General features: G+C 41.3%; 2 protein-coding genes across 2 annotated transcripts in view; one reads left to right on the top strand and one right to left on the bottom strand.

The window, feature by feature from the left end:
- Positions 1-1,928, top strand: part of LOC109253709 (fibrous sheath-interacting protein 2-like) — a 72,229-nt gene extending 70,301 nt beyond the window's left edge. The window contains 1 exon segment of the mRNA XM_053891971.1: positions 1,715-1,928. Coding sequence (XP_053747946.1) covers positions 1,715-1,857 — 143 coding nt within the window. The 3' untranslated portion in view covers positions 1,858-1,928.
- A 9,992-nt stretch (positions 1,929-11,920) lies between these two features.
- On the bottom strand, positions 11,921-22,715 carry RBMX2 (RNA binding motif protein X-linked 2). Its single transcript, XM_019427004.2, has 6 exons — positions 22,611-22,715; positions 22,308-22,423; positions 20,957-21,008; positions 15,192-15,321; positions 13,408-13,585; positions 11,921-12,941 (listed from the first exon to the last, which is right to left on the bottom strand). The coding sequence occupies exons 1-6, from the start codon at positions 22,673-22,675 to the stop codon at positions 12,439-12,441; spliced, it is 1,044 nt and encodes a 347-aa protein (XP_019282549.1). The 5' UTR covers positions 22,676-22,715; the 3' UTR covers positions 11,921-12,438.
- Between the last annotated feature and the right edge of the window lie 1,025 nt (positions 22,716-23,740).

Genomic DNA, 23,740 nt, shown 5'->3' with positions numbered 1-23,740 from the left:
GAGCTTTGTGTATGCTCTTATTCTAGCCAGTGCCAGTCTTTAAATAATATGCAGCATCCACTAGAGCAGTGGCCCAAAGTGTTGTCCAGTGACAGCTTGCATCAGGATCACCCAGGATGCTTATTAACAATTCAGAATCCTGGCCCCTCCCCAGAGCGTCCCAGTTAGTATCTCTGGGAAATGGGGTCCAGGCATCTGCTTTCTTAACAAGATCCTCAAATTGCAAAAATAAAGTTTCATTTTTCCCCTCCAGTGAGATTTTCAGAATATGGCCTTGCAGCATATGCCTCCATCCTGTAACTGAAAGTCTTTTGTCTTGCTTTTTTAGACTGTAGGTCTCTCCATTCAAGCCTTTGTCTTTGCCTCTGCAAATTTTGACTTTTTCCTTATTTCTAGGTTGTTCTTATTTTATCAACTACTAGCACATTCCAGGACTGCATTATTAATTGGAAAAGCTAAACTTCTCCCCCTTATTTGGGAGTAAATTTTCTATCTGCTACTTTACTTTTAAGCATAGATTCTTGAGATTCCCAAGGTTATATTGCTGGCGAAGATCAAAAGCTAGGTAACTGCAAAAGTTATAGAAGAACATTGTCGTTTACTGGAAACAAGAAAGTATGTGGTTTATTGCCCTGTTGTCTTTTCATGACATCCTGTCATGATGCATCAGCAGCACAGATAAATGCTCATTTCTGTCCTTACAGATACAATAATCATTCTGTTAACATAAATTATGATAGACTTTAAGAGCCCTTTGCACAAAACAACTGGTGCAGAAAAAATGGATCCAAATGGAGACTTATTGGCCACACAAGTCCTTTATAGCTCACACAACAAACAGATCACTTGGGGTCAGTCAACTGAAAATTTACCCAAAGCGAGTGAGAAACGATAACCTTTTTTAATGCACTGCTGCTTTTACCTGGACATTCTGAAATGGACGGAAGTAACATTTTCATGTGGAATTAGCTCCTCAGGCTGTTTTGGATAGTTACCTGCTGGCATGAGGGAGACACGTACTGCTGAGCTGGCTCAAGAAGCATCAGGGTGCAGGCAGTACAGAGCTGGCCTGCACGTCAAAGCCTGGGCTCTAATGCCAACTTGCCCACCTTCCTACCTCATCCAAAGTCATTAAGGTCATCTCAGATGAGGCATCCGATCTTACTGAATGTCTCTGGTTTCCTTCCCAAGAGTGTCAGAAGGAGCAACTAAAGATTCCTTGTGTTATCATAATGAGCACTGAGAAATGTATAGAATTTTTGAATCACTATATTGTACACCTAAACTAATATACCACTGTCTGTTACCCATACTGGAATGAAAATTTAAAACTTTAAAATAAGACTCTTTGTGAAAGCACTTTAAAACTCAAAAGTTTGAGGCGCCCTGGGTGGCTCAGTCAGTTAAGCGTCCGACTTCAGCTCAGGTCATGATCTTGCGATTTGTGAGTACAAGTCCCCAGTTGGGCTCTGTGCTGACAGCTCAGAGCCTGGAGCCTGCTTCAGATTCTGTGTCTCCCTCTGTCTCTGCCCCTCCCAAACTCTCACTCTGTCTCTCTCTCTCAAAAAATAAACATTAAAAAAATTTTTTAAAAACCTCAGAAGTTATTATATAAATGATTCTTTCTGAATCCTAAATTATCAGTCCCCTAGCCTGACAGGCTCAGTTAGAAAGCCCAATAAATGACCAGATTTATCTTTTGGTTTGTTTACAGATGCTGATAAGCCCAGTACTTCCAAACAGCGGTCTGAAATGTTGAAGAAGGCATCATCAGTTCTGTCCAAAGTGTTTTCAAGATCCAAGGCCAATGTTTCCAGATCTTCCTCAACCTCACCCCCTCACCAGGACAGAAGCTGAGGCTGCTGCTACACCTAACATCAATAATGGTGCTAGCCTTCCTCAAAAAATAAATGGTTTTTGAAACATGACATTGTGTACCACACACTGATTCTTATAAATACTTTTAAATTCTTATAAACAGTAAGAGCAAAGAATGTACAAAAAGGCAGCTGGAGAAAAGAAGGGGTTAACAAATGCTTCTGATTTTGGCATGAAAAGAGGGACTGTCCCTCCCAGAGGGATGTATCTGCCAGGCAGCGTGGGATTCAATCTCTGCTCTTGAGGGCCCTGAAGCCTTTGCTGGCAAAATAAGACTAACTTAAAAGTGAAAGTGTGACACCAACAAGAGTGAGTCATCATGTATTTTGTGTGCTCTAGGAGTTCAAAGAAGGGAGTCACGGTTGTGAGCTGCAGTGGTCAGGATAAGTTTCCTGGAGGAACTGGAATTGAGGTAATCCTCAAAGGACAGGTAGGACCAGGTAGGCCTGGAAAGTACCAGGAAGGCTTTCACCTCTGGTCACAGAGCTGCATACAATGCCGCCGTGTCTGAATGATCTAATTCAGTGCTGTCCAATTATATATATATTTTTTTCATTCCAGTACAGTAGCCACTAGCCCCACAAAGCTATTTAGTCACTAGTATTATTGAACAACTGAATTTTTCACTTTATTTCCATTTAAATAGCTATGTAGAGCTAGTGGCTCCCTTACTGGATAGGACCAGTCTAGTTAGTACATGGCCTCATGTACAGTAGCCCAATTCAGATTAGGTTGAAGAATTCCCTGAAAGCTCATTTCCAAAGTCTATCCCCAAACACCAGTGCAACTATCTGACTCCTCAGAGGGGCTCTGGAAGCCTCCAGGCATCCTCTTGGCCCCTTCAAGACACATGAACCACCAATGTGGCCAGAGGGAGCTTTCCAGTCATATCTGTGCTCCTGCACTTGCCAAAACTCAATTGATGGACAAAAGATAGGCCCCTTCTAGAACACCAAATTCAAGGCATCACAAAGAGCAAATCAGAACCTGTTCCTGCCAGCTGGCCTCAAACATAGTGTTTGGCTAGAAACTGCTTCCACAGGACAGAAACACCACTCTGGTACTGAAACCACCACTCTGGCCTCCCTCTATCCACTCAGTATACAGGAAGATGATTAATCAACTAGTCATTCTCATACTTTATCCAAAAAGTTAGGTCAGAGGAAGGTTCCAACCTTATCCAAAACTCCCCAGGGAAATATTTCTAGGCAAGTAAATTTCCTTTATGCTGTACTGATAGTCCATAAATGTTAACTGAACTTTTGCAAATAAAACGGCAGGCAGTTCTGCCCAAAAATCACCTATCCCCCAAATTTGGCTGCCTTCATCTATTCACTCATTCCTGCCCTTACATACTGAAATTCACCACATGCAGCAGCCTAAGTTTTAAAGTCATTTTTTAAAGGTTCACAATGACAAATACTAATCTTACATATGGATTTAATTTGTTTTTATTAATAAGTAATATAAATCCAGTTTGGAATTCAAAAGTACAAACGGTGTGGTGAAAAGCCTCTTCACCTCTCCTCTCCCAGATGGTACCTGGTTCATTCCAGAAGCAATCTCTTTTACCACTGAATCGAGTGTCCTTCCCGATATACTCTATGAGTAACAAGTGTGTTAATGTATGGCTTTAGAAGGAAGTCTAATTGAATATCTTCCCTCAAAAAGGCAGAAAACAGAGAGGAAAAGATGGAGGGAGAGGAGAATGGAAGGAGAGACAGAGAATGCAAGCATGCTATTTGACAGACACTATTTCCTGGAACCAGTGATTTGGTCAGTTTCTATGGTTGCATTTGTAGTTTCAAATAAACTCAGTCCTCATTTTAAACATGCTTTTTGTTGGGGCGCCTGGGTGGCTCAGTCGGTTAAGCGTCCAACTTCGGCTCAGGTCATGATCTCACGGTTTGTGGGTTTGAGCCCCACGTCAGGCTCTGTGCTGACAGCCCAGAGCCTGGAGCCCGCTTTGGATTCTGTCTCCCTTTCTCTCTGCTCCTCCCCTGCTCACACTGTTTCTCTCTCCCTCTTCTTCAAAAATAAACATTCAAAAAAAAATTTAAACAATGCTTTTTGTCAAATTAATGTCAATGCTAAATGTCAAAAGGTGAGCACCACCATGGGAGGAAAGGTCCTTACCATAGTGGTTCAAAGCCTGCTGGCCAAAATACATAAGAATGCTTGAGCTAGTAGCTATAGTCCTTGGAGATGGAACCATCTAAATATAAATAGATTTAAGTACTAAAAGTAAAAATGCACTGCCTCACTTGCAATGAAAGAAAATGCAAATTAGAATAACCTGAAGGTATCACAATATACCTTCCAGAAAAGAAACAAGGAATAAAATGAAAAAAGCCAGTGTTGTCCAGAATGTAGAGGGAAAATTACATTTGCACTCTACAGTGCTGATGGTTCCACAAATTTGATCTTTCTGAAAAGCAATCTACCTACCAATAAGTAAGACAACCGATTGTTCTGTCTGTACTTTTGGATCTGATAACTCCACTTTGGGGAATGTGGTCCAAGGGAATAATACAAAAAGAAAAATTTTAAAGGGACTCTGTATAAAAATGTTCATAACAGTACTATTGATCATGATGAAAAATTATAACAATCCAAGTGGGGGAAATGGTGCAGTGTGTTAACAAGAAACAATGCCATACAGACACTGAAAATGACAAGGATAGTGATAACATAAATACAAGTGTACATTTGAAAAGAACAAAATCGGCTTGCAAAATAAGATGTGTACTCTGATAACAATCACAGAGTATATTTTATGATTTGGCAATCATATGACATACTAATAAAAAATCCAAATAAGTTAGAGATTTAATTTAATAATCATGAGGGGTTTTTGCTGTTATTAGCTACTTGCTAATAAATGCCTTTCTCTTGAAGAAACATCATCATAATCACCATCACTTCTTAAGTCATTTCTAACCCTATCCCAAGCCAAATGGAATATCTAATACCTCAGTTTCTCATGAGGCATGAGAAAAAAGAAAACATCAGTTCAGACTTTTTAAAATGGCTCTTTAAAGAGGTTAGGTCATCTCTAATCATCCCCAAAGTACTCTTCTAAACCCTAAGCTGGCAAAACGTATTCAAATTTTTGACTGAAGTTCATTGTGGAGAGTATACTGGCCTTAAATATAAAATTACAACAGCCACATATTTGTGTGATACACATACACTTCAGAGTAACTTAATTAACATAGGTCATACGGCTTTGCCCCTTTATAGGACCCAACATATTAAGTTCAGTATTTTTAATGATCTGTCTAGGGACCAATATATCTTTGATGACATACTATTGGTCATACTTAATTTATAGAATACCAAATGCTTATCGCAAATGCAATTCTAGATTATTTCCTACTGAAAAATATGACCTGCTCTTATCTATTTCATGACGCAGTTTCCAGTCACACTTGTAGAAATCAGGAGCCACTTATTTAGTAAAGGAAGAACTCTAAGTTAAATCCTAGTGCAAATAATTACACCCAAAATATGTCTTCTAAGTTGACAATTTCAGATAAAATAAAAGACATCATGAAACACTTAACTTTATTCTTTGGTCCTGACAGCACAGCACTGAGCACTTTATACTTCACTAGAATACCACTTAGACAATGACGAAGTTATTCCTTTCAAAGAGCTTCAAAACATGTTTACAGAAGGTATGTCCTGTACCAGATAAGGATTATTTCCATTTTAGGATTCAATGAGTTTATAAATTGCTGAGACAGATACTTATCCGGCCCAAAAGGTTAGAGGAAGCAAAAAGGGACTGACAGACTAGGATGTTAATTAGGCTACATGAAAGAAATATTGATATGGCAAAAAACATTCTTAATTGAGCGCTTCATTCAATGTGGCTGTTTAGCCTTGAGATCACTGGGAATTTGTCCACCAATGAATTCCAACTGTCTTCTGTGAAGTGAATCCATGAAAGGAACATTCACTGTACCCAAAGATCAACTAACACCAATTGCTAGCCGGTTGCTTCAGGCTTGGCCTAGTGCAGGGTGCATACGCGCCTCTCAGATTTCTGACTACAGGGAGCATAAGTGACAAATGGCCACAGCTGCTGAGCTCTGAAATCCAGTGCTGTGTAGCTGAAATCCATTATCCCTGCATGTTCACCAAGGCCAAACTTCCCACAAGCTGCTCTCCGCCAATGACTGAATGTGGCAGAGATATTAAGACGAGCCATTCCTGTGAGACACAGGACTCCCTTAACAGGTGACTTGGAGTCAGGGATGCTGCCAGGGAAGAACTCCAGCCTGACAAAGGATAGCAAGGACTGGCTCTGACACTACTTCACAGATGTAGAAAGTAGACAGGGAGACTTAATGAGTTAGAACAAGACAGTTTATTACAGCACAGCAAATGGCATCAGCATGAGTATCAGTGAAGCTTTGCAAGCTCCCCTGTCCCAAATCCTACAGAACAATGTAATGGGCTCAGATGGGGCACTACCCATGCAGTGGGTTGCATCGCAGCTGAGGAACCCAAGGTCAAGGGCCCAGGACTTCTTGAGCAATGAGCAAACAAACCAGTGCCCCTCCCCTGGGAAGCAAGCAGTTCAATGATAGTCACATTGTGGTCACCTTGCCCTGCACAAGTGGCTCAGTATTAGGGAGACCAATGAGCCTTGCTTTAAAAAGCCTCACCAAGAATGTGCAAGGATGCTCACGACCCACAGTGGACTGCCTCTCCCAACAGACGCACTTGTTTTGCCAAAATGTTCTTAGAACTGCACCACATAGTCCAAGATCTTTCCTACCCAACACCCTTCCTTCCTTCCCTCTCTCTTCCACAGAATTTAGACCTGCATCTAGTCTGTCCATCAGCTCTCCTGGACTTCTCTAGCTCCCACTCATTTTCCCTCACAGGCGTTTTCCCTAGTAAATCTCTTACATGCCAATCTCACCTTGGCATCTGCTTCTCAGAGAATTCAAACTAGCACAAATGGTGCCAGTGGTGGTCCAAGAAAACAGGCTGTGATAAGATGGGGTTCCAGGACTGCCTCAGTCATTGGCTGGTGGACAAAATGGACACTGTCCTGATGGGGGTGTAGGGCACAGACAGTCCCAGGCACAAGATGGCAGCCCAAGTGCTAAACAGTTCTCTGGAGATGACCTGGGAAAACTGGGAGAATGGCCTTGCAGATGTGGTGATTCAGACTTTTGAAATATATGAGAGGAATATGGCCTACAGAGACAGTGGAGATGGCTGAATACTGTCAAGTTGTACTGACGCCCTGCAGCAGAGTAATGAGAAATGGATGACAGTTAATAAGTAGCTAAAGATTAAGTGTGAGAGCCAGAGACTCTCTGTGGAGCTTACAAAGAAGTCCTTTTCTCCCGCAGTGGAGGAGCAGACCAAAGAAGAACATACGGGAGTGGCAGAACTCAAGAGAGACTAAATACTCAATATTTAATACGTGGTGGGTCTGCTCTGCTGAAGTCAGGGCCACATGACTCCATGTAGTTGGAAAATCCTGAGACCCTGAGACATGGAGTGGGAACATCTAGCCAGACACTCCTCAGGGTGTTGGCTCTGCAGACATCCCCTCCCAGACTTTACCTTGCAGAGGGGACCACTCTTCCCTAATGAGAGCTAGCATTTTCCCTTCACCGGAAGATGCTGCAGAGCCTGCTCCCTCAAGGCAACTCGTATCCCCCTCCAAGGAGCTGTGTCCAGCCCCTCTCCTGGTTCCTAAACTGAAAACTAGGATTAAATCCCACATTTAATCCAGCATAACCTGGCTAGGTCAGTCCTGAGCCTAGTAAAGAGAAGAAAGAATAACACCAAAGAGCTGCAAGAATTAGCTGACAGGCACTGACAGGAGCCAAGGAAGCATTGGGTTTGGATTTTGAGGGTGCTATATCAAGAGGAACAGAAAAGCAAAAATTCACTGATTTGAGAGGACATTCTCAAAATACAGATTTAATCCCCTGGCAAGGACCTGCAGGAGATACAAAGTCTCTACTAAGGGGCTCTTAGAGGCTTGGAGAAAGTGATGGCTACCACTGAACAAAATTGAAATGCCTGAGCTGTCCTGACAAATGGCAAAAGAAGGAATGAAAAGGCAGAGGGAAGTGGACGTGCTACAGTGGAAAAACCCCATGAGACGGTAGTGTTCCATGGGGCGGGGGCAGGGAGGTGCAGGAACACCTCATTTACCAAGGCCATCAGGAAGGCACTGATAAAAGGGGCACCAGCATCACTAAGTTCAGAGGTGACCTCCTCTACTGGCCAGGGATGGCAGTAAGAGACCATCACAGAGCTGAGGCCCTAGAGTAATAGTGACCAGGTAGAGGTGCTACCTTCCAAAAGCCAGAAGGTTGCAAACACCAAAATGAACCACAAGGCCTGAAGGACAGCCAAGAGAGCCTTACCCACAGGGAGTCGCAGAGATGGCGGATGGACTGTGGTGTCCCTAGGAATAATACAGATGGACAGCGAGCAAGGGTATCAGGATCTACAAGCTGAAAAAGACAACAGTAGAGGAGCAGGGGTTTCAGGGAGGTTTTCCCAATAAAAATTCTGAATTCCTTGCTCAGTTTCCAAACTTCAGCTGTTTGCAGACCTGGAAGAGGTAGCTTGGTCCGTAGAAGGAAGGACAAGGATTAATATCCCCTCAGTACTTCCCTTAAAGGGACTTATAGCCACTTGCTTCAATGTATGAACACTGAGGAAAGAATAGCCAGAGATTTGAGGAATACTGGATTCAAGATCAAAGTTGACATTTGTACCTAGAGACCTGAAGCATGATCACAGCCCTATTAGACTGGAGGTTTCAGGGCTGAATAATAACTGAAGGCCTGGCCTATAACAAGGCTCATAGGGGGCTTGCAGACCTGCCTAGTGGTCATTTCCCACTCCCCAAATGTGTGACTGGAACCGAGTTGCTGCTTGAGAGTAATCCCCACGTGGGTCCTTAGCCTAATGGGTAAGAGCTGTCACATGAGGAAAGTCAAGTGGAAACCTCTGAAACTGTTCCCCTCCACCATGGACAAGAATAAACTGGGATGGTTACTTTTCTGTGTCAACTTGCCTCAGGCTGTAGGAGGGTTGTCAATCAATTAATCAAACATCAATCTAAATGCTGCTGTGAAAGCATTTTATAGATGTGATTAACATCTGCAATCAGTTGATTTTAAGTAAAGGAGATTATCCTCATTCAGGGTGGGACTTATCTAATCAGTTGGAAGAACTTAATAGCAAAACTGAGATTTCCCTGAAGAAATTCTGCCTGTGGACTGCAGTGTCAGCTCCTGCCCAAGCATTTCCAGCCTCATAAATTTCAGACTTAAATATTCTGCCCTATAAATTTCAGACTTGCCTAGCCAGCCCCAACAACTGCATAATTCAATTCCTTACCACACACACACACACACACACACACACACACACACACACCCCTCAGAGCTATCAGGGGTTCAGTTCCAGACTACAATAAAGCGAGTATCACAATAACACGTTAATGTATCTTTTCATTTCCCACTGCATATAAAACTTATGTTTACACTATACTGTAGTCTAAAGTGTGCAATAAATAGCATTATGCATAAAAAAACCAACGTACATACCTTAATTGAAAAATACTTTATTGCTAAAAATGCTAACCATCATCTGAGCTTTCAGTGAGTCATAACCACTGGTCACAGATCACCATAACAAATGGAATAATAATGAAAAAGTTTGAAATATGGCAATTACCAAAATCTGACAGGGACACGAAGCAAATGGTGTGAGGAAAAATGACACCAAGACTTCTTTGACACAGGGTTGCCACAGTCCCTTAATTTATAAAAAAAGTTATCTGTAAAGCACAATTAAGCAAAGTATAAGACAAGGTATGCCTGTATGTTTTCTCATTAGGAACTGGCTTACAGCAGGATACATATATTCTACTGGTTGTTTCCCTGGCAGAACCCTAAACAATACATAAAATAATAATACAGCTCAGGGGAGACAGAGTAGATCAGTGTTACTATTAAAAACCTAAAAGACGCAGAGAATGGTAGCCCTTGTATCTTTGCACCTATAGCAAAAGGGGGGTTCCAGGATGACCAGCTGGGGCAGAAAACAATTTGAGCTTGGTGGGTCATCACAAAATGAAGATGAATGTTATCTGCATTACAGCCACATTCAGGGGAGGAGAAAGAAAATTTTTCCAATGGACAGAACCTCAAGCAGTGCACTTGACTTGGTGTAAAAGAAGTGGCCAAAATTGAGAATATTTATTGCATATATACCAACTCCTAGGCTGTGGTCAATGGCCTATCTAGTTGGGATACTGGAAGGAAAAGAGCTGAAGATTAGAGACAAGGTCTGGTGTAAATGCTGTGGACTGACATGTGGGAGTAGGCAAACTGTGAATATTTCTGTATCACATGTTAACATCCATCAGAGCATCCATCACAGAAGAGGCACTGAACTGCCAAGCACACAAAAGGACTCAGCCAGGTACACTGGCCTTTGTCAATGGATACCACACAACTGGCACAATGGACACATAAGCAGAGTGGCCACAAGGGCCAACGGAGGTCCAACACCAAGGACTCCTGCTTACCAAAGCTGATCTAATAGGAACTCCTCTGACAGATGACTTTGGCTCAAGAACTCACCACTGGTCTTGCTGAAACATTCTCAGAACACCACAGTAGTATAAGACTTTTCCTACTCAAACTTCCTTCTTCCCTCCCCGCTTCTCCAGAGATTAGACCTCTATCAGAGTCTGACTGCTTTTCCAGACTCCTCTTGCCTCCTTCCCCATTTTCTTTCATGGGCATTTTCCCCTAAAAAAACTCTCTTGTGCATCTAATCTTGGACCCAAAATAACATACCAGGTAAACTAAATGTGCCCACTATTAAAAATGTATTCCTCTACTACTTGGCAATGAGAAAGAATGAAATCTGGCCATTTGTAGCAACGTGGGTGGAACTGGAGGGTATTATGCTAAGGGAAATCAGTCAGAGAAAGACAGATATCATATATTTTCACTCATATGGGGAACTTGAGAAACTTACCAGAAGACCATGGGGGAGGGGAAGGGGAAAAAAAAAGTTACAGAGAGGGAGGGAGGAAAACCATAAGAGACTCTTTAAATACCAAGGACAAGCTGAGGGTTGATGCAGTGGGGAGAGAGGGGAAAGTGGGTGATGCGCATTGAGGAGGGCATTTGTTGGGATGAGTACTAGGTGTCGTATGGAAACCAATTTGACAATAAATTATATTTAAAAATGTATTCCTCTGTTTTACAGGATCAGAAGTTCAATTTTAATAATTCAGCAGGGATATTAAGGTCCTGGGAACTAATTCCTACCAAAGTCATAAGGGACTGATTGATAAAATAAAAGGGCAAGATTCTCAAGATGAGAAAAAACTGCCAAGGGGACCAGATGGATATGCGATGGAGCTGACAGTATTCCCATCTCAGCAAGAACAGCTAATTAAAAAGGAAACTAGGCCCACAAGTGGCCTGGTATGTCTGAAACGTGGAAAAGGAGTGGCTAGCCAAGAGGTAGAAACCCAAATGTCCATCCACTGATGAATAGATAAACAAAATGTGGTATATCCATACAATGGGATATTATTCAGCCATTAAAAGGAACAAAGTACTGATCCATGCTACAACACAGATGAACCTCAAAAACATACTAAGTGAAAGACACTAGACACAAAAGGCCACATATTGTACAATTCCACTTACATGAAATGTCCAGAATAGGTATTCCACAGAAATGGAAAGCAGACTGGTAGCTGACAGGGACAAGGAGGAGGGAATGGAGAGTAACTGTTTAATGGGGACAGGGTTTCATTTGGGAGTGATGAAAATGTTTTAGGACTAGACAGTGGTGGTGGTTTTATAACACCGTGATTGTACCAAATGCCAGTGAATTATCCCTTTAAAATTGTTAATTTCATGTTATGTGAATTTCACCTCAATATAAATAAATACATACATACGTAAATAAATAGATAGCAAGGAAAAAAAGTGGAGACATATCAACCAAAAAAACAAAATGCGAAAAAAAAGATGTTTATAAAAAATTTTTTTAAAGGAGGGTGGGGTGCAGAGGGAGCGGGCTGGTGTTAGGAATCAATATCACATTCACATCAAGCTGTCCGAACCTAGTTAAACCACACTTCTCTATTCTATGGCTATACCTGCCAACTGGAAAGGGCACCTAAACATCCAGCACAAAGACCAGAATTCTAGAATTGCCTGATATTTCCCCTTTCCTGGCAATTTTGTCATAAATTGGGGTCATAAATTCAAGGGCCATGTTTATGAAACCAAATTTAGGATACCTCCTCCAGTAGGTACCGAGCATATTCCCAGGAACAATGGATTTCACTTAAAAATCCAGGATATTTGGCTGTTAAAACTACAGCTGTCTATGACTCTAATACTCAAGGGATTAAAAGAATTCAGCCTCAGAGATTTTACTTATAGTAATAGTAAAAGCATAACTGAGTATGATTGCATTTTAAAGGCCTAGTTCATTTGCAACTCTACCAGGCAGTCACGGGCTGCAGTTTCAGTGATACCTGCGGTCACTGGGGTTAGAGGACTCCCTGTCCCGGGAGTGTCGGGCCCTTTTATGCCTGTGGGATTTATCTCGGCTCCTACTTCTACTTCTCTGACTATGTCCCTCAGAACGTCCATTGTGCCGGCCGGAATGTGTGTCTGAGCTTCGACATCTATCTCTATCCCTGTTCTTTTCTTCTCTTTCTTCCCTCCTGGTTGAGGACCTATGTTCATGCTTAGCCTTCTCCTTCTTCGGCTCCCTCTCTCTGTCTTCTGCTCCACTGCGGCAGATGGTCCTGACCTCAGGAGAGCTGGGATAGTGCCTCCGCACCTCTCTGGACTCTGACTTCTGACCCCTCTCTGAGTTCTTGCTGCTGTGCTTTTTAGAGCCAGGGTCATCCTTTTCCTTTACCGCCTTGCTTCTGGGTGATGAAGAGGAGGCTGGCTGCTCTGCCTGTACCTCCCGGTCAGTCTTCTCTTTGTCTTTCTTTCTTCTCTTTTTTTCCTTTTTGTCTGGAGGAAAAAAGGGGCGCAACCAATAAGGAAAGGAAGATGGAGGAGAGGGAGGGTATAAGCAAAAGGAAAGCACCATGGGCAGCACTGTGTGTGAAGCAGTCATAATCTATACTTCCAGAAAGTGTCTCTGAGAAGCCAAGTTGGATGTCTGTCAGCCTTGATATGTCAAGATGCTGTATAAGGCAGTTCTCACCCTTAATTACCTTTCTAAAAACCCTAACTACAAATACACTCACATTCTGAGGTACTAGAGGATTAAGACTTTAATGTATGAATTTTAGGAGACAGAACTCAGCCCATAATATTTGTCTTCCACTGATACCTCTCTTTTCCCAATTAAAGCAAGGTTTCCCAAACACCTTTCCCCTTCACACTTAAGAACTGATTATCAACTCTCAGTGAACACTAAGAAGAATAAACACTTAGACTACCCAGAATCTTCTCTCGGGACTTAACGCTTTACCTTTTTTGTGTTTTTTTGTGGGTTTGTCATCTTCAGAACCCTCAGATGAACTCTCTGAGGGGGTAAAAGCCCCACAGCCCTTCTCCTGGAGTTCTTTGGTCATATCATCCATTTCTTCTGAGTCCTTAGGAGCCCGATAGTTAGACACATGATCCACTCGGATAGTTCTTCCTTTGATCTAAGACAGACAGGCAATGCTTCAGCAAAGACGGCCCTCCTATCAAACTATTTGAACCCAGCTGCAGAAAGCCATGGTTTGAACCACACCCCTTACCTTCCTGCTAATTCTATTTCTGGGGAAATCACTAAAGCAGACCTGCCCAACTGGTGTGTAACAGCACATACACCTAGATTATAACTTGCTCAGCACTTGGGGCATCCAGGTAGGGCCAGGGGCAGCTGGAGTTCCTGAGGCAGTCATACTAGACAGCCTTGTCACTTTACTCCAGTGTACCACACAATAACCTTCATGTTCTACACTTGCATTAAGTGAAAAAAGCCTGGCTGGTACTGTCCAAAGCACAAGCAGAAGAGGAAACTGTGAGAATTCACATGCACAATTACCCTCAATCTGTAACATTAATTTACAGTAAAACATACCATGGTCTGGCAGCTAGAAAGAATTCCTGAAATCAAGTGCAATGCTACAGCTGTTTTCTTGATACAGCAAGTAGGATGAGGCCAAGGCAGAACAACAGTTGGGAAGGGGGAAGGAATCTTTTTTCTTCAGCCCTCATACCTTGCTCTACCCTCACCATAGTGGAACAACTGGCTCACACTGATACTTTTGTTGTCAATCACAACTCTCTGGGTGAACAACAAAAAATTAACCCCTCACTTAAAAACATTCGGGCAGATACAGACTTATTCTATAGGCAAAACAATCCAAAATTTGAAAAGTCTGGCTTTTATTGTTCCCACATAAGAGCAGATTTTTATTCTTACCTTTAAGTCTGAGTAGCTTCTGTCATCTATCCTATTCCCCTTTTCAAAAACATTTTTGAAAACCTCCCTTTCATGGTGACTCCATTTGACTGCTGACCCTTAAAAATCAAGCCTAGAACCTTATTCCATCATGTCCTATAGTCTCCAGCTGCTCCATACTGGTGCAATCAGTGACAAACTCTCCAAGTCAAAAGTCACCCCCCCCCAACCTATGACAATGTTCATACAACTGCTAAATAAGCATAGGAATTGGGTGGAGCATAGATAAACCTGACTTGTCCCATCACTTTCTCTCAGCCCCAGGGTGAACTGAGAGGAAACAGAGGAGAAAAAACTTCAGGAGTGATTTTTGTAGAATTTGTCATCAGACTTTAACTAGAGAATTTCCAGGGCCCAGTAATGCTAAGTGACTGGAGACATATGACAGACATACAAAGCCATGTCTCAGAGCATGAAGCCATGACACAGCCCCAAATCCCCTGACAGAGGATAGCATGAAAGAGCAATATTTGAGAGTCTCTTTGCTGTCCAATACGTCAGAGGTGAGAGTGGGGTGTGAGGATGGAAAGGTGAGAAACAAGAGGCTTGGTTTGGGGCGTGGTGCATGGTACCCATGCTCCTGGGAAGATGAACATGAGGAAAAGGAACAATTGTTAGTAGGGTCATAAGCCAAAGAAATCATTTCCTGGGATCATTTCCTGGTCAGTATGTCCCCACACCTCTGCAACCCTCTCACACACCCAGCTGCCCAATACTGTCCTTGAACCTGTGGCGAAATTAAACCAAACCCCTACATACAGGAAAAGTCCAGCCAAATCCTGCTTAGTGAACACACTCACCTTGATCCCATTAAAATTGTCAACAGCAAGAACTGTGCTCCTCTGGTCTTCATAGCAGAGGAAACAGAATCCTTTGGATTTCCCAGTCTTCTTGTCCCGCACCAGATTAATGTTAACAATCTCCCCATATCTATTTATTTTATAAAAGAGTAAGACACTATTGATTTAAAATGCAAAAACTTTCAACTGAATGACAAAACAAAATTCAAATAATATAGTCTGTACAGGAGACATATCTAGAACAAGATGACACAAAAGTTAAAAATAAAAATTAGATGATATAGCATGAACACTCAATTAAAAAATGGGTGGTAATATTAAGACTGAAGATGAATTCAAGGCCAAAAAAATATTTAAATGGGACTAAAAGAGCTCTTTTACACTGAAAAAGATCCTAATATATTACAAAGATATATCATGAAACTTTATGTATAAATTAACAAATCAAAAATTTTAATTAAGAAAACTATGAGAAATACAAAGAAAAACTAATAACAAAAGTTATGAGAGATTTTAACATACCACTTTAAGTTTATAACATATAATGTTGACAAAATTAAGGTCAGAGAAATATCAATATATAATTATGTAATACAAATAAACATAATTAATAATATAACAATTATAATGTTAAATATTAATGTCAAACTAGTGGATATATAGATATATTTAAATCTCACAAAAAGAGGACAATTTCTTCTAAAGAGTCTAAAATTGACTATAACCTCCAAAAACCTCAATAACCTCCAAAAACAGAACAGACCATGTCCTCCAATCACAATGTTATACAGCCGAAAATAATATTTTAAATAAAAAAATACCCTAGGGCGCCTGGGTGGCTCAGTCAGTTAAGCATCCGACTTTGGCTCGGGTCATGATCTCGCAGTACATGAGTTCAAGCCCCGTGTTGGGCTCTGTGCTGACAGCTCAGAGCCTGGAGCCTGCTTCCAATTCTGTGTCTCCCTCTCTCTCGGCCCCTCCCCCACTCTGCTCTGTCTCTCTCTGTCTCTCAAAAATGAATAAATGTTAACTAATGTTAACTAAATGTTAACCCTATTAACTAAAACTTGAAACCTACTCTCCTAGCTAACAACTGGATCAAAGAAAAAGTGAAATAAAATGAAGAAAAACATCAATGGCAGAGTACTTCAAAAAAAAAAAAAAATGAGAAGCATATATACCAAAACTTACAGGATAGGGCAAAAACCATACTCAGGAAAATCTGTAACCTTAAAGAGTTTTACGTCAAAAAGACTGAATATAAAAGAAAACAAACTTAAGGAAAGCAGATGGGAATTAATACAGATAAAAGCAGAAATTAATTAAATAGAAACTAGAAAATTCTACATTATTCCTTGTACAAAGTTAAATTCCAGCTAAGTTAAAGATTCCTAAGTTAAAAAGTAAAGTCGTAAAAATAAAATAGGAATTGGGCGCCTGGGTGGCTCAGTCAGTTAAGGGTCCGACTTCAGCTCAGGTCATGATTTCACAGTTCATGAGTTTGAGCCCTGCATCAGGCTCTCTGCTGTCAGCACAGAGCCCACTTCGGATCCTCTGCCCCACCTCTCTGCCCCTCCCCAGCTTGTGTTCTCTCTCTCTCTCTCTCTCTCAAAATAAATAAATAAACTTATTTTAAAAATAGCTATTAATTGATACTTAGTAACATGATCATATACATACATCCCAGCCAGGTATGTAGCATCTTACCAAATAGAAAATACAGGCTACTCGTCCAATGTTTACTTTATGCCACTTTGCTTTCACAAAAGACCTATATTAGTACCTGTTTTCACTAAGAAATCTGAAGAGGATTTTTGCTTTTATGAAATGGTACTTGCTTTTCCACCTTATGCCATTTCAGCTTAGAAAAAGCTTTTACAGAACACTACCTTCGGCTAGCAGGGGAAACCTGTACCTGGGCCAATTCAACTGAGGCCAGGAACTATTTAACACTATTTAATATTGTAGGTATTGGACAATGCAATTACACAGGAGAAAACATGTAAAAAATGAAAAAGAAGTAGTAACACTATCTCTGAAGATTATATAGGATAGTCTGTATAGAAAACCCAAGAGAAACAATGAAAAAAAACAGTGTAACAATTCAGTAATAGGATACAAAGTTAAAAAAATAAATCAGTCTCTTACATACAAACAATAATCAGTTAGAAGACATAATTAAAGATAAACCCCATTTTTAACAGTAACAAAAAGATAAAATACTTAAAAATAAACTTAACAAGCAATGCACAAAGTCTATATAAAGAAAACTTTTAAAAACTGAAACACACACACAGATTTGAACAAATATGAAGACATCCCTTGTTTTTGGATAGGATGACTCAACATCATAAAGACAGCAACATCTTCCCCAAGTTAATACTTAAATTTAACGTAGTATAAGTTGTGTTTTATTTAGCTGAAGAAGTTGATTCTAATGTTCTCACGGGAAAATGAACATGTAAGAATAGATGGAAAAACTTCAAAAAAGAACAAGGAGAGGGAGCAGCTCTCCTAGATTTTAAACACACTGAAAACTTCTATGATTAATTAGTGTGGTACTGGCACGTGAAGAGACAGACCAACAAAAGAGAACAGAAAGCCAATAAAGAGGGATGCCTCGGTCCCTCAGTCAGTTAAGCATCTGACTCTTGATTTCAGCTCAGGTCAGTCAGGAGATCAAGCCCTGCTCAGTGGGGAGCCTGCTTGGGGTTCTCTCTCTCCTTCTCTGCCCCTCCCCTACTTATGCATGCATTCTCTCTCTCTCTCTCCCTCTCTTCTTCCCTCTCTCTCTCTCAAAATAAATAAACTTTATAAAAACATTTAGAAAAAAGAAAGCCAATAAAGAGACTCAAGTATATATGGTAAAGTAACATGGTAAAGGTAACATCTTAATTTGCTTGGGAAAATATGGACTTTTTTATAAATGTGGGAACTGAACAACCATTGAAAAAAACATGAAAGTGAATCTGTATCTCACACTATCAAAATAACCCTAAATGGATCAGACTTCAATGCATAAAACTGAAACTATACAAGTACTAGAAGAGAATACAGATGGGTGGAGTGGAGAGAAATACTGTCTAATTATGACTCAAAATCCAGAATCAATAAAAAAAAGACTGATAAATTTGATCATATAAAACACTAGAGCATGAGACTATAAAGGGACAGCACAAAGGAGTTTTTGGGGTGATGGAATTGTTCTTTATCCTAATTGTGGGGTAACTACACAAATCTATACACGCATTAAAGCTCACAGGACTGTACACCCCCTAAAAAGTCAATTTTACCACATGATAATTTAAATACACGGATGAATAAAATTTTTTTTTTAATTCTGCATAGCAAAAATAATCACAAAGTCAAAAGACAAATGACAAATTAGGAGAAAATATTTACAATTTATACCACAGATAAAGGACCAGAAAGTAATTGTTTTTCCTATTTCTGTAAAGAATCTTAGCAGGACAACTGGTAAAGCTGAATAAAGCCTATGGATTAGGCTTAATACAATACTATTGTATCAGTGTTAACTTCTTGAATTGATCACCATACCGAGGTTAAACAAGAGAATGCCCTTGTTTGGGGGAAAATACACATTGAAGAATTTGGGGATAAATGGGCACCATGTCTGTAACTGACGCTCAAATTATTCAGAAAAAAAATAATAGGTATACACAGGGAGAAATAATGACAAGGCAAATGTGGTAAAATGTTAACATTTAAGAAAAAGGGAAATAGGTATTCCTTATACTACTTTATAACTTTCATAATTTAAGTCTGAGATTATTTCAACATAAAAAGTAAAAGAAAAAATACAGGAACTCATTTAAACGGACTCCTATAGGCCAAACTGGTACAATTTGTGCATCAAGATATAATGATGATGGCAGTGTAGTAGAACACATCAAATTAAGTACAATAAGCCCACAGTAACACAGTACATGACAAAATGTTATAACAAAGAGTTAACATCAATTAAGAGCTTTTGTAAAATCACTAAGAAAATGAGGAACACACCAACAGCAAAAAACAAGCAAGGGATATGAATAGACACTTAAAAAATAATAATGGCATGTAAATCTATGAAAAGAAGTTCAACCTCACTGATGATTAAATAAAGGCAAAATAAAATAATAATGAGAAGCCATACAACAAATATTTTTTAAAATTACCACGGTTGATTAGGATTCACAAAAATGGGCATTCTAGTGAGAGTAGAAATTGGTACAACCTTTCAAAGAGCAATTTGATCATATTTATAAAACATCTTAAAAACGCTAACATATTGATCCAGTAATTTCACTACGGAAGGTATGAATCCATACAGAGATGTATATACTACCATGTATGCTGCAATACAATTTATAATGGCAAAATATTAGAAATAATGCCCAACATTAAATAAAAAATAAATACACCAAAATGTTGTTTTTCCTTAAAGTACATTCTATTTCCTTCTTTATGCTTTTCCTTTTTGCCAAATGATTATGCATTACAATGATTATACATTACCTTGATAATCAGAAAACAAAACATTTTTTGAAAACCACTGTTATCAATGGCAACAGCAATCTTCATGGAGAGCAATGTGTGTAGCCAGAATTGAGAATTAGAATAAACAAACACTAGCTGATCATCACTCAATGCAAATAAGACAAGAACAGCCCCTAAATGGAGGGCTGGACCAGGCAGAGGTATCCTAAGGGGTGGAAGCTGCACCTGCTGCGAACTTCCAGATGCCCAGAATTTGGAGGAAGCAGCCTCTGTTCCTCTCAGGGCACTCTGCCAGTGTGGGATGCCAAGGCCCTCTACCACGGCCTTCTTCTCATGTGTACTGCCCAATTTCCTTCCCATGGCCCTCTGTCCCAAATTCTGCCCAACCACTCATCCAGGGTCTCCTTCCTATGGGATGGTCCAATCATCTACTGCCATGGCAATGTCTCTGCCATGGTGTGCTGGCTGTGTTTGCTTGCCCAAACCCTTTTGCCACTGTCTTCTGCCTATTCATGCAGCTTCCCTGCAACAGTCCTCTGCCCTCAGGGCCCCTCTGGCCCTATAGACTGTCTAACCACTCTGTGTCACTCTGGGTTGTGCCCAGTCCCTCTCCTACCAGCTGTCACTACCAGTGCGAGCTGCCAAATCGTTCTCCCACCCCAGTACTGCTGCTTTCATCTCATAGCAGAATGAAAAGTATAAGGTTCACCTACTCATTCTTGTTCCTCACCAGCCTGTAATTCTCAGCTTCTGGATAAAGAGACTGGCTCTGCTCACTAACCTCATGCTCATCTAGAAACAAAGAAAACAAACTGCTACCTAAACCTTTTGCTTTTTTCCCCCACTCCTCTGTGCTTTGCCCTAATCCTACAACACCACACAGGTGTGTGCCAGAAGGGCCCTGGGACCATGGGTTACCCTTAGTTTGTAGGAGTCCAAGGAGCTCCACATAGTAGCTTCTTGTGAGTTCCACTCTGTTTGCGTGTAGGCCGAGGCTGGACAAGCCTCAGTGAAAGAGCAGTAAAAATAGACCATATTCCCTAAGATGGCTTCCTAAATTATCCAACTTCTTGGATTTTCCATATTGGGAGACTTCTATAACCATGTCCTGGGGCTGATCTAGACTAGAGCAGATGCTCTAGCCTTCCCCATGCAGGGAGACCAATCAGCCTAGAATTAAAATAAATGGATTTTATGATGCCACAAAATGCTTTATGGTAGCACACTCTGATGACCCAGAAGGCAGGAAATGAAAAAAGACTTACTGTGAGAACACACAAATGATGTCCCCTTCAGTCAGTTCATAAGGAAGTCCTCCTAGAAGAAAAAAAACACATTTCAATTCCACAAACATTTACCAAGTGTATATTACATACCATGCACTAGGCCTGGCACTGGGGGTGCAAAGAAAAGTAAGCCACAGGGCCTGCCCTCAAAGAATTCAGTCTGGGGCCCCTGGGTGGCTCAGTCGGTTAGGCATCCGACTGTGGCTCAGGTCATTATCTCATGGTTAGTGAGTTCAAGCCCTGCATCAGGCTCTGCTGTCAGCACAGAGCCTGCTTCGGATCCTCTGTCTCCCTCTCTCTCTCTCTCTCTCAAAAATAAATAAACCTTCAAAAAAAGAAAAAAGAACTCACAGTCTGATGATATGATAGAAGCATATATAAGGTGCAGCAGTAGGGCAGGAAAAGGAGTGATTAACTTTGACTGAAAGGTTGTGTGTCAGCACTAACCAAATACTCCTCACACCCAAAAGCTTATGGACAAAGCAGATAGTTTCCAACATAAAACTCTACTTCCACAAACATATCTTGAACTCACCTGTTCTTTTACCCGCAAATTCACAACTAAGTTCCAAAATCAGTTTAAGTTAGAAAATTTTAACCCCACCTCACATAGACTAAGGATTATAAAGACAACTGTTGAGCATTCCATAGGAAAGAAATTCCTCTGCAAATCATTCCTTCCTCATCTGTAAAATGGGAATATTAGTACTTACCCCACAGAACTGTTGTGAGAATTAAATAAAACAATGGATATAAAATGCTTAGCACAGTATCTGGTGCAATAACCCCTTTGAACAAACTGTCACATTACTGGATGTGACACAAAGTGAACGCAGAGATGATCATATGGCCATGGAGAGAAGGCAGGAGCTAATTAGATGAGGAAAATTAATTCTGAGGGAAGGGGAAAGAGGGGCTAGCAGTAATACAGGATTGTGGCTAAGACCATGAGTTCTAGAATCCCACAGTTCTGGTTGCTCCACATACTAGCTATGTGACCTTAAGTCCATTAACTTCTCTGCACCTCAGTTTCCTCAGCTGTGTAATGGGAGAGGGGACACGGTATGGTAACAACTGTCTCTGACAAACCCAGTGGCAAGACTCTTACCACAGTGAATGGCAAAGGGTAACTATCGTGGGCACTGATTTGGCAGGGGGAGCAACTAGAAATGGGGGAGAGAGAGATATGAAAAAAGGATTTAAGGGGCAGACAGCAGAAGGAAATAAGTGTGATGAATGCTGGGAAGAATGAAAGGCGGGAATGCTGAAATATTAAAAAGCAGGCCAGGACAGAATGACGAGTAGTGCGGGAGAAAGATGTGGACCTCACCCAGGAAGATCCAGGCGCTGTCCTTGTACTCGGAGTGCCAGGACACCTTATCTGCCACCCCAAGCTGGACCTCACGCTCATTCAGCTCGTTGATCAGCTTCACTTTAGTTAAAGGGCTGCAGAGACAGGCGGACGTTAAGTGCGGCCTGGCCAGATGTAAGGGAGAGCAAAACTAGGGGGGTAATTTTTCAGTCTCCGCGCCTCTCCCGCCCCTCGGCCCGGCAGACGCTCTACCACCCCAGCCCTGGTGGGCCACCTCCCGCGGCCGGTCCCTACTTCCCCAAAGAGAACCAGAGGCCTTACTTCATCTCCGCGGGTCCACGCTCAGCAGCTAGACATTGACTTCCGGGCGAGCCTGCAACGCGCATGCGCAGCCCTGACGCCTCGCGCCCATTGGATTCTGCGGTGCTCGCCCCGCGCCGGAAGAGCTGGACAGCGCCAGGGCGTGGCGCTTGCGCACTAGCGCGGAAAAGGACTTACCTTGCTCCGTAGGTTTCGCGGTACCGGAGAATTTTTGTCTAGTCCGTCGCTTCCTCCCTATGTGAAATGGGGCCGGAATGTGAGCCGGGTTTATTGCCGGACTCTCAGCTCCTGGACGACGCCTCACACTGATTGGGCTACCTATAAATGCTGAATAAAGACTGGAAAAGGTGCCTGTTATGGCAACTTTAGTCTCAGCCTTTGCTCTCAGTGCAAATCCCTACTCGGGCTTCCACTCCCAGCTAATCTTAGCTCACATACACCCATCAAAGCATCTCTGTCCAGGAATTACAGCAGAAAAGTGAAGAAGATATGTGAAAGGATAAACCTTTTTTCTTCCTCAAATCCAAATGCATAGGCAACTGACCAGCGTGCCTCTATAAACTGAATTGAATACCCAGATTTGTGTGAAAGCTGCTATCCTCACCCTTTTCCATAGTCTCGCTACTACTTGAGCAGGAGGCAGAAATAGTTAAAAAGCTAATAAGTTAGCAGATGCTAGTTTGTGTGCTAAGCAATTTACATGTATTGGCCCTCCATTCTCACAACTACTCCATAAACCCTATAGATAAAATTACCCTCTTCATTTTATAGAGGGAGAAACTGAGATTCAAAGGAGTTAACTAGTTGTTTCAAAGGAGGTACTCTGCCTCTACTTATCAGGTCCGGTTGATTTAATCCATCCTTACTGAGCATCTATGTTTGTCCTGTACAGCAAATCTGTAGACAGGAATATTAAGTTTAGGTTCTCTTCCCTCAGGAGCTAATAATATCATTGAGGAGACAAGACATATTTGCCTGGTAGATTTCACTACAGAATAACTAGGAACCCATAGAAGAGATGGTGGCAGACAATGTGTGATTTAAGCCATATTGAAGTTCTGAATCCATCTTGCATGTGTCTACATCAATGACTGTGAGAACATGCATGGTTTAGAAGTGAAGTTCCAGAG

This window comes from Panthera pardus, unplaced genomic scaffold, assembly GCF_024362965.1.
Source record: "Panthera pardus isolate Hobbes unplaced genomic scaffold, ASM2436296v1 HiC_scaffold_27, whole genome shotgun sequence".
NCBI lineage: Eukaryota > Metazoa > Chordata > Mammalia > Carnivora > Felidae > Panthera > Panthera pardus.
The sequence above is the reverse complement of the archived record's forward strand: the minus strand, read 5'-3'. Positions and strand labels throughout refer to the sequence as shown.

Coding starts and splice junctions, on each gene's coding strand:
- RBMX2 (XM_019427004.2), bottom strand. CDS start 22,675: ATGCGCGTTGCAGGCTCGCCCGGAAGTCAATGTCTAGCTGCTGAGCGT. Junction 21,009..22,307: donor CAGCGCCTGGATCTTCCTGG/GTGAGGTCCACA, acceptor TTTTTCTTCTAG/GAGGACTTCCTTATGAACTG. Junction 12,942..13,407: donor CACAAAAAAACACAAAAAAG/GTAAAGCGTTAA, acceptor TTTTTCCTCCAG/ACAAAAAGGAAAAAAAGAGA.